Consider the following 11,540-nt stretch of genomic DNA (forward strand, 5'->3'; position numbering starts at 1 on the left):
ATTATTATTATTTCCTGTCTTGGCTCGCAAGTTCAAGTCTTCTCCTTCTGTCATTTCTCCCGGTTATTTATATTCAGATTGCAACATTATGGGTATAGGATCATAGGCTTATTTTAGGGTTATGCAAAGTACAACGTAGAAATCGTAGATGTAGGAGTGATATTATAATAAGGGGAAGAAGAGGAAGATAGAGAACCTTCTTCATCCATCCATCCATCCCTCTTACCTTGCCTGGATTTCTTGCAGGAGTTGGGACCTTTTTGGCGAGGCCACGGAAGGAGAGAGTGCTGCAGCAATAGGGACCCCTTCCTGCCTTGTTTGGACCCGAAATGCTTCGCCGGTCACTTCGGAGACCTTCAAGGTGCTTCTGGAGGAGTAGCCTTTGAGAAGAAGGAGAAGGTTTTGGAAACCACAAAGACACAAGATGGACAAGCAAACACAAGCAGAAATGGATAACAATGGGTGCGTCTACATTGTAGAATCAATACTGTTTGCTGCCAAGGAGTCCAGGGATTTGTACTTTGGCGCAGGACCAGAAAGTGGATTGCTGTGAGTTTTCCGGGTTGTATGGCCATGCTCCAGAAGCACTCTCTCCTGACATTTCGCCCTGAGAAGTTGTGAGGTCTGTTGGAAACTAGGCAAGTCAGGTTTACAGTAGAGTCTCACTTATCCAAGCCTTGCTTATCCAACGTTCTGGATTATCCAACGCATTTTTGTAGCCAATGTTTCCAATACATAGTGATATTTTGATTCTAAATTCGTAAATACAGTAATTGCTACATAGCATTACTGCGTATTGAACTACTTTTTCTGTCAAATTTGTTGTTAAACATGATGTTTTGGTGCTTAATTTGTAAAACCATAACCTAATTTGATGTGTAATAGGCTTTTCCTTAATCCCTCCTTATTATCCAACATATTTGCTTATTCAACGTTCTGCCGGCCCGTTTATGTTGGATACGTGAGACTCTACTGTATATATCTGTGGAATGATGTCCAGAGTGGGAGAAAGAACTCTGTTGGAGGCAAGTGCGAATGTTGCAACGGGCCACCTTGATTAGCACCGAATAGCATTGCAGCTTCAAAGCCTGGCTGCTTCCTGCCTGGGGGAATCCTTTGTTGGGAGGTGATTGTTTCCTGTCTTTCAGGGGTGTTGTAGTTTGGCACCAATTTGGATCCCATGGCACAATGTTATGCCATCCTGGGAGTTGGGGTTTGCCTTCTCCGCCAATGTGTGCCGATGCGTCACCAAATTACAGATCCCAAGACTTCATATCAATGAGCTAAGGCAAAGTGCATTGAGATGCGCCTTTAAAGTCTATGAAAGCACAGTCTGCAAGATCACATTGCTTAGCTGAAAGGATATGCCTGCTTCCAGTCTGCAAGGCGAATGAGGGCTCACCTTTTTCAGAGCCCAGGCCCACCAGCACCTCGGGGGACAAAGGGCTCCTTTTGCTCTCTTTCAACGTCTCGAGTACAGATCTGAGCAACGGGATGAGTTTCCGATTGATGACCTCCCAGGTCCCCTGCGGAGCACCAGCCGCACCGTAAAACCTCCAACTGGGATAATTCACAAAGCACTGGGACGAGCCAGAATGGAGATCCTGCAGAAGAGAAAACAGATGGGAAACCTTGGCAAGGTCTCCAAACCTTCCAATCCAAGGAGGATTTCAAGGTGAAAGTGCTGTCTTGAAAAAGTTGTTCAGTCTATATCGTGGAATTAATGCAGTTTGACGCCACCTTAACTGCCATGATTCTACACTGTGGAACTCTGGGAGCTGTAGTTTTACAAGCCTTCTCTTCCAAAGAGGGTTGGTGCCTCCCCAAACTACAAATCCCAGGATGCCTTAGCATTGCAAAAAAAATTGAACACATACAAATTAAACACATGAATATTTTGTATAGAATGAATCCTCAGTCACAGCATTTTATGTCTGCATAGAAATATTATTTTTGGTTCTGAAAATATTGTTTTCTGCAAAGAGCAAGTCAGCATGAGCTAAGTACATAATAAGTCCCACACTGCCAACAAAAAAGTTCATCTGGGATTTTTCTTACCTGGGTTTTCAACCATTAAGGGAGTATTTTTAAATATTATTTCTAGTTTTGTTACTGGGTGAATGCCCGGGTCATCATTGTAAGCATGTTTTCAAGGCATTCCTTATATTCAGAGGAACTCTATACCTTTGTCTGTAGAGCCACCGTCTCCAACAAGTATCGGAGGTATTCCAGCCTGCAGCAGGCCCTCTCAACATTGGCTTGGTGCTTTGCCATGTGCTCCTCAAATGCAGCCACGAGATGCAAAGTTGTCTGGAAAGTGCAGCAAATGAGATGAGGAAATGGTCAAACGGTTGACAATGAGTAAGGTTCTGAAGCTCATCCATTAAAGAATTTCAGGACCTTGGAGAGTTCATCTACACTCCGAGGCGGAGAGTTCCATTGCTGAACAGCTCTCCCAGTGAAGCTTCAATATCACCTGAGAAGTAAATCTACTGTATTCAGGACTTGGGTTTGAATGTGTGTCAAAGCCCATTGAGAGTAGAGGAAGGGGCCCAAGTGTGGAGCTCACCTTCCTAGATGTCTCTTGAAGCGTTTCCAAAATCTGGAGGCTGCTGCTCCGTTGCCGCTCCACCTCCTTCAGCTGCATCTGGATCCGTCCTTCGTCCAGCTGGACCTTTCGGACAAACTGCACCAGCTTTTCCAGCGTCTTCCTCAGCAAAACCTGGACTCTGGCCTCCTGGTCTCTCTCGTCCTTCTCGACTGGGGCCACCAAACAGTATATGAAGCCAGGTTGCATTTCCCACCCTCGTCTTATACTCAAATCAATAAGTTTTCCCAGTTTTTGTGGTAAAATTAGGTGCCTCGGCTTATATTTGGGTTGGCTTATACTCGAGTATATACGGTATTTACTTCGCCTGAGCTTGAAAGGAGACAGCAAGGTTCTGAAGCTCATCCATTTAAAAGGTTCAGGACCTTGGAGAGTTCATCTAAAGTTCAAAGCAGGTTGATTTTGGCTGAATCCACACATTTGTTTGACACCACTTGAACTGTCATGGCTCATTGCTTACTTATGAGATAATCTAGATAGTCCTTGAAGGACTCTTTGCTTAGCTACGGCCTTATGAGATCATCTTTTGGAGGTCACTTTCCTTACCTATGGTCCTATGATCATAGGTCTCTTTGCTTACCTATGGTCTTATGAGATCGTCTAGATTGTCTTTGGAGGTTTCTTTCCTTACCTATGGTCTTATGAGATTGTCTAGATCGCCTTTGAAGGTCTCTTTGCTTAGCTACGGCCTTATGAGACCATCTAGATGGCCTTTGAGGGCCCTTTTCCTTACCTATGGTTTTATGAGATTATCTAGATGGCCTTTGGGGCCCCCTTTCCTTACCTATGGTCTTATGAGACTATCTAGATGGTCTTTGGAGGTCTCTTTGCTTACCTATGGTCTTATGAGATCGTCCACAGAATCCAATGCAGACATTGAGCCATAGCAGTTTAAGCGATGTCAATGCCAGTGTAGATGCACCCTGCAATGTCCATCGTCTTGAAGTCAATGAAACAAAAGCAGGGCTGGTGTAACAAATCAATGAATGGAAGTTTGGAATATGGATGACATATGTTACCTTCTTCTACCCTCCAAATACCAGTCCGCAGGAGGTGTTTCCTTACCTCTCATTTGCAGAGATGGTTTGGAGTCCCGCGGTGCCTTCAGTTGTCTGTTGGCTCTCCGTTGAGCTTCTTGGTTTGAGGACTCTTCCAGGGAGCGATAGATCTCTTCGGCGGGTTTTAATTTGTCCTTGTATCTTAACTGCAATGGTTTAGAAGAGAATGACCACAGTCAAGCTTTGGGACGTGAGCAAGAAGGGCTGTAACACAACGGTAGAGCATCTACTTTGCGTGCGGAAAGTCCCAATGTGCTTCTACGCTGGTTGGAGGGATTCTGGGAGTGGTGAACCCCAAAAGTAAATATTGCCAAGCTTTGGCACACCTGGAACCTTTGCAACTGGCTGCTCCCATGGAATGATTGTATTCTGAATGTTACAAGATCTATTAATTTCACTGAAGCTCATCCCCAGAGGGAATCGGGCTGTGGCACAAGCTGGTGAGCAGCCAGCTGCAATAAATCACTCTGACCAAAAGGTCATGAGTTCAAGGCCAGCCCGTGTCAGGGTGAGCACCTGACAATTAAAAATAATATATAGTCCCTGCTCGTTGCTGACCTAAGCAACCCGAAAGATAGTTGCATGTATCAAGTAGGAAATTTAGGTACCACTTATATGTGGGGCCCTGGTGGTGGCGCAGTGTGTTAAAGCGCTGAGCTGCTGAACTTGCAGACCAAAAGGTCCCAGGTTCAAATCCCGGGAGCGGAATGAGCGCCCGTTGTTACCCCCAGCTCCTGCCAACCTAGCAGTTCGAAAACATGCCAATGTGAGTAGATCAATAGGTACCGCTCCGGCAGGAAGGTAATGGCGCTCCATGCAGTCATGCCGGCCACATGACCTTGGAGGTGCCTACGGACAACGCCGGCTCTTCGGCTTAGAAATGGAGATGAGCACCAACCCCCAGAGTCGGTCACGACTGGACTTAACGTCAGGGGAAAACCTTTACCTTTACCTATATGTGGGGAGGCTAATTTACGACACCATAAAAAAAATCATCCAGCCGCCATTGGAATGAGGAAGTGGCCGTTACAGTGGATGATGAAGCAGCTGCTCACCCTGTGGCTGGAATCAAGCATACCCTCAGGAAGCTGGAGATGTTTTAAATTGCCTCTGCGTCTGTCTCTGTCTCTGTTCTATATTCTATGGCATTGAATGTTTGCCTTATATGTGTACAATGTGATCCACCCTGAGTCCCCTTCGGGGTGAGAAAGGAGGGCGGAATATAAATACTCCGAATAAATAAATAAATAAACAAACAAATAAATGTGCTATAGACACGGAAGCCACCAAGCAACACTGACGCAAACCCAAGTGGCACCTTGTTCATCTTCCCTTCCTTGGCGGCCTCCAAGATGTCCAGGCGCAAGAAGTCCAACTCTTTGAGGAGCTCCTCTTCCTTTTCTCTTTGGCCACGCCAGAACCGTTGCTTGGCTGCCACCTCCGTCTCCAAGGCATCCGTCTGCAAAACAAGACGTCCAGAGTCTGGCCAATTGGGAAGGGACATCTCCTCCCTCCTTCTTGTCGCACCTCAGGTTAGCTTCACCTTGCTAAAGACACCAAGCCACACACAGGAAGTAGTCTTTACTTATTTATTTATTTACAGTATTTATATTCCGCCCTTCTTTCTCACCCCGAAGGGGACTCAGGATGGATTACAATGAACACATATATGGCAAACATTCAATGCCAACAGACAAACAACATATATAGACAGACACAGAGGCATTTAACATTTTTTTCCAGCTTCACGATTCCAGCCACAGGGGGAGCTGTTGCTTCACTGTCCACTGGTGGCTGTACTTCCTCATTCCTTTCCTCGTGTTTTGCTGGCAGTTTTATGATGTTGTAAATTAGTTAAATTAGCCTCCCGCATAAAGCGTACCTAAATTTCACTACTTGACAGATGCAACTGTCTTTCGGGGCTGCATAAGTCAACAGCAAGCCGGGCTATTTAATGGTCGGGGCTTAACCCGACCCGGGCTTCAAACTCATGACCTCTCTCGGTCAGTAGTGATTTATTGCAGCTGGTTACTAGCCAGCTGCGCCACAGCCCAGCCCTCTTCTTCTGTAGTTTACTTAGAAAATAAGCAAAAGGTAGTTCATAAAAGGGTAAAAGTACAGTTCCAAAAGATAGGCACAAAACCAAGGCTGTAAGCAATAAGTCCATAGAAACATAGAGCATAAAACAAGGTCCTTTTCATGGAAGCCAAAGTCCCACCAAACAGAATATATCCAGAAGATATTACAGGAAGGCAAACTTGGCACAGGAAAGCAGACTTGCTTCTAGATCAAGTGATGGAGTTGCATTGATAGAGAGCTCTCTGCGAGCAGACTGTTTTAAAAGCATGACATAAAGGCATTCCTTTGCCCTTTGAATTCTCATTTATTGGTTATGCAAAGGCTTCTCCGCAACCCTCTAAATTCCAGTCTTGTAGCCTGATCGAGATTCCCAGAGTCAAGGTCACTGAGCTCATTATCAGGCGGCAAAGTGCTATCCTCCCTGTCTACTCCCTGCACCTGAAATTCCTCATTAGAAACAACATCATGATTTATTCCCATGGGAACAACTCCCTGCTCTTCATTTCTGACATAATAATTCTCAGCATCAGAGTTATCCTCAAATTCATCCTGAATCCCATCATTATGCACATATAATCCAGAATCTTCATCAGAGTCATGCAAAGGCACATCAGGATCACACAAAGGCAAAGGCTGAGTCACAACACTTCTGCTTTACAAGACTGGACATTACCAGTTCTGGGTCTGGGCTTCCCCTTGGCAAGCTTCCTAGGGACTGGACGATGGGGATGACCGCCGTGGTCCAAGGATTGATTTGAGCCCCGATGACCGGACCCGTCTCCCCTGTTATGGGGTCAATGGTTCGGAAGCCAATGGCAAGAGGAACGAGACCTACAAGCAATGAGAAGAAAGCACTGGAGTTTAAAGCAAGAGCTCACAGATTTGTTTGAAATTTAGAGTTAACTATCTCTGTAACATATGGGAATCCTAAGCAAGAGGAAATCATGGACTGGCTAATTTCAGGTTCCTGCTTCCAACAAACCATTATTCTGGACTATCAATGAGTTTTACTTATACAGCATGCAAAGTTTTTCTAATATACAGAAACTTGTTGAGAAATCTAGCATTCTGCTGCACATAATGCATCACTTTGCAACATATTATATTGCATTCCTTCCGATAATTTATTTCATAATCGTGTTGCAGACAATTGTATGGGCAGAGCTAGGAAAAGTTATTTTTGGGAAAGGCTAGCGGAGAGGAATAATAGTGCCATAGTGGTGCAGCGTGATATGACCCACAGCCTGAAAATGTTATCATCTTCATCATCACCATCTATATAAAAGAAAATGTAATGGTCGTTTTACTATGGAGTAAACAACAAAACCACTGAACCCAATCACACCAAATTGGGTCACAAAAGGTGCTACTCCAGCTACTTCCAAAAACGGCCAGGCATTGAGGCTGCAAGGCTATTCCCATAAGCCACAGCAACGTGTGGCCGGGCAAAGCTTATATATATATATACTAGCTGTGCCTGGCCACGCGTTGCTGTGGCAAAGTGGTGGTGGTATTGGTTAAAAATTGTTGTGGAATTTTTATTTGACATTATTTGTATTTTTAATTAATTTTATTGTAACTTATCTTTTTATTCATTATATTTTATTATTTTGTTGTATTATTTCTAGTTATTTTGTTATAGTATTTTATTGTATTAATTTTTAGTGTTTTTTATTATTTTTTATTGTTTTATTTGTATTTATTTTATTTTTTATTCTTTTATTAACACGGGGCTGAGTGGGTTGCTAGATCAAGTGGGCGGAGCTTAGCCTTCTAACTGGCAGCAATTGGATAAAAACAATAATTTCTCTCCCTCTAATTAGGACTTTATTTTTCTTTTTCTTTTTGTTGTCGGAACCTAGGGGCAAGGATGGTGGGTTGTGTTGCCAAATTTCTAGGTTCTGGGGCTTGTACTTTTGTTGTTTAGTGGGAGGAACGGACACCATTACTCCTTTATATATATAGATATGTATGTGTGTGTGTGTGTGTGTGTGTGTGTGTGTGTATGTATATATATATATATATATATGACAATGATAATAATCACATTCCAGATGGAGAGCCCTATCACACTGTACTGTTATGGTGCAATTAGGAAATGACATTGATAACCCAGGAACAAAAATCGTGTTACATAGTGTTCTTCATCTCCGCTGCTCTTCTCCAAAGGTATCTTTCCCATGGTCTGCTCCTCACCGATGGCAAATGCTCCCCCTTCGATAACCTGAATAAGAGGCTCCGAGACCACATCACAGCTCCGTTCCCCACCTTTTCCGTCGGCGTCTTCCATGGTCCCGGCTAGAGGAACCGGCTGCCCGGTTCTCCAGTCGCACTCCACTCCCAGGATGGGAACGGTCAAGCCGGAACCCCCCGGATTCGGGATCCCCATCCCAAAAATGGCCGGGACCCACAGGTCTGTTCACCCTAGCTGGTCCTTACCACATAGGTCATAGTTTAGGTACTTACCTCAGAGATAGCAAAGCTGATAGTTTACCTCATAGCTTATGTACTTACCTCATAGTTTACCTCAGAGTCATTATAGATATTGCTTATCATAGCCTTGGACTTACCTCATAGTTTACTTCAGAGTCATTCTATTATTATAGTTACTATTGTATTATTATAGTTCACCCTAGCTGGTCCTTACCACATAGGTCATAGTTTAGGTACTTACCTATGAGGTATAATAACTATAGGGTAAGAACATGAGGTAAGTCCTAGGCTATGAGGTAAGTACAAAAACGATGAACTATGTGGTAAGTACATAAGCTGTGAGGTAAACTAGGAGGTATAATAACTATAGGGTAAGAACATGAGGTAAGTCCTAGGCTATGAGGTAAACTATCAGCTCGGCTCTCTTTGAGGTAAGTACCTAAACTATGACCCATGTGGTAAGTACCAGCTAGGGTGAACTATAATAATACAATCTATATATATAAAAGAGTGATGGCATCACGGCGACCCACAAAACAACAAAACTACAAGCCCCCCAACCTCGAAATTTGACAACACAACCCATCATCCACGCCTCTAGGTTGATACAACAAAAAGAAAAGAAAAATAAAGTCCTAATTAGAGAGAGAGAGGAATAATTGCTTTTATCCAATTGCTGCCAGTTAGAAGGCTAAGCTCCGCTCACTTGGTCTCCTAGCTTACGTACTTACCTCATAGCCTAGGACTTACCTCATGTACTTTACTCTGAGGTAAACTATGAGGTATAATAACTATATATGGTAAGTACATGAGGTAAGTACACTATCAGGTAAGTCCTATCTATAATGACTATATGGTAAGTACATGAGGTAAGTACAAAAACGATGAACTATGAGGTAAGTACATAAGCTGTGAGGTAAACTGTCAGCTTTGCTATCTCTGAGGTAAGTACAGTAGAGTCTCACTTATCCAACATAAACGGGCCAGCAGAATGTTGGATAAGTGAATATGTTGGATAATAAGGGGGGATTAAGAAAAAGCCTATTAAGCGTCAAATTAGGTTATGATTTTACAAATGAAGCACCAAAACATCAGGTTAGACAAAAAATTTGACAGAAAAAGTAGTTCAAGACGCAGGAATGTTATGTAGTAATGACTGTATTTACGAATTTAGCATCAAAATATCAGGATATATTGAAAACATTGACTACAAAAATGCGTTGGATAATCCAGAACATTGGATAAGCGAGTGTTGGATAAGTGAGACTCTACTGTATTACATTATTACAGTATTATTATTACATTATGATTACTATTACATTATTACTATTACATTATCGTTGTTATTACATTATTATTACTATTACATTATTACTATTACATCATCATTATTATTGCATCATTATTACAATATTATTATTATTACATTATCACTATTATTATCACTATTATTATTACTATTACATTAGTACAGTATTATTATTATATTATTATTACTATTACATCATCATTATTATTACATTATTACTATTACATTACTACTATTACATCATCATTATTATTGCATCATTATTACAATATTATTATTATTACATTATCACTATTATTATCACTATTATTATTACTATTACATTAGTACAGTATTATTATATTATTATTACTATTACATTATTACTATTACATCATCATTATTATTACATTATTACTATTACATTACTACTATTACATCATCATTATTATTGCATCATTATTACAATATTATTATTATTATTATATTATCACTATTATTATTACATTATTACAGTATTATTATTACATTATTATTACTATTACATTATTACAGTATTATTACATTATTATTACTATTACATTATTACAGTATTTTTATTACATTATTATTACTATTACATTATTACTATTACATCATCACTGTTATTGCATCATTATTACATTATCACTATTATTATTACATTATTACAGTATTATTATTACATTATTATTACTATTACATTATTACAGTATTATTACATTATTATTACTATTACATTATTACTATTACATCATCACTGTTATTGTTACATTATTACAGTATTATTATATTATTATTATTACATCATCATCATTATTATTGCATTGTTATTATTACATTATTATTACTACATTAGTATATTATTATTATTATTATTATTAATCTCATCCTAGAAGAAGATTCCCCGTGTGGTCCGCCCGGCCGTCCTGATGACGGGCCCCCCAATAATTATTAATTATTAATGTTATTATTCCATCATCATCATTATTGCATCATTATTACATTATTTTTATTATAACATTATCACTATTATTACTACATTCTTTTTATTATCAGTATTATTATTGCATTGTTATTATTCCATCATCATCATTATTGCATCATTATTACATTATTTTTATTATAACATTATCATTATTATTATTACATTATTATTATTACATTATTACAGTATTATATTATTATTACTATTACATTATTATTATTACATCATCATCATTATTATTGCATCATTATTACATTATTATTATATTATCATTATTATTATTATTACATCATCATTATTATTATTGCATCGTTATTATTACATTATTATTATTATTACATTATTACTGTATTATATTATTATTACTATTACATTATTATTATGACATCATCATCATTATTACATTATTATTATATTATCATTATTATTATTATTACATCATCATTATTATTATTGCATCGTTATTATTACATTATTATTATTATTACATTATTACAGTATTATATTATTATTACTATTACATTATTATTATTACATCATCATCATTATTATTGCATCGTTATTACATTATTATTATCATTATTATTATTATTACATCATTATTATTATTGCATCGTTATTATTACATTATTATTATTATTATTACATTATTACAGTATTATATTATTATTACTATTACATTATTACAGTATTATATTATTATTACTATTACATTATTATTATTACATCATCATCATTATTATTGCATCCTTATTATTACATTATTATTATTATTATTATTATTATTATTATTATTACAGTATTATATTATTATTACTATTACATTATTATTATTACATCATTATTATTATTATTGCATCGTTATTATTACATTATTATTATTATTATTATTCTCATCCTAGAAGAAGATTCCCCGTGTGGTCCCCCCGGCCGTCCTGATGACGGGGGCCCCGGGGACCCCTCCACCTCCGGACCAGGACCCCCCCCCTCCCCGTGGCGCCTGCCCCAGAGGGTCCCCCCCCAGGTCTGCCCCCCCCGTCCCCGTCCCCCCCCCCCCCCAGCGGGGGC

General features: G+C 39.4%; 1 protein-coding gene across 8 annotated transcripts in view; it reads right to left on the reverse strand.

Moving 5' to 3' along the window:
- LOC134294709 (trichohyalin-like) overlaps nucleotides 1–8,158 on the reverse strand; it is a 35,057-nt gene extending 26,899 nt beyond the window's left edge. For 6 of the 8 annotated variants that reach the window (XR_010001436.1, XM_062966314.1, XM_062966310.1 and 3 more), the window contains exons 1-8: nucleotides 8,014–8,158; nucleotides 6,419–6,576; nucleotides 4,985–5,125; nucleotides 3,674–3,812; nucleotides 2,570–2,760; nucleotides 2,185–2,310; nucleotides 1,403–1,604; nucleotides 227–380 (exon numbers count right to left, since the gene is read on the reverse strand). Coding sequence is in view for 7 of the 8 variants with exons in the window: in XM_062966314.1 (XP_062822384.1) it covers nucleotides 227–380; nucleotides 1,403–1,604; nucleotides 2,185–2,310; nucleotides 2,570–2,760; nucleotides 3,674–3,812; nucleotides 4,985–5,125; nucleotides 6,419–6,576; nucleotides 8,014–8,134 (1,232 nt within the window). In the remaining variant the exon portion in view is untranslated. The other 2 variants (XM_062966311.1, XM_062966315.1) reach the window with 2 other exon arrangements.
- Between the last annotated feature and the right edge of the window lie 3,382 nt (nucleotides 8,159–11,540).

This window comes from Anolis carolinensis, unplaced genomic scaffold (genome assembly GCF_035594765.1).
Source record: "Anolis carolinensis isolate JA03-04 unplaced genomic scaffold, rAnoCar3.1.pri scaffold_19, whole genome shotgun sequence".
Lineage (NCBI taxonomy): Eukaryota > Metazoa > Chordata > Lepidosauria > Squamata > Dactyloidae > Anolis > Anolis carolinensis.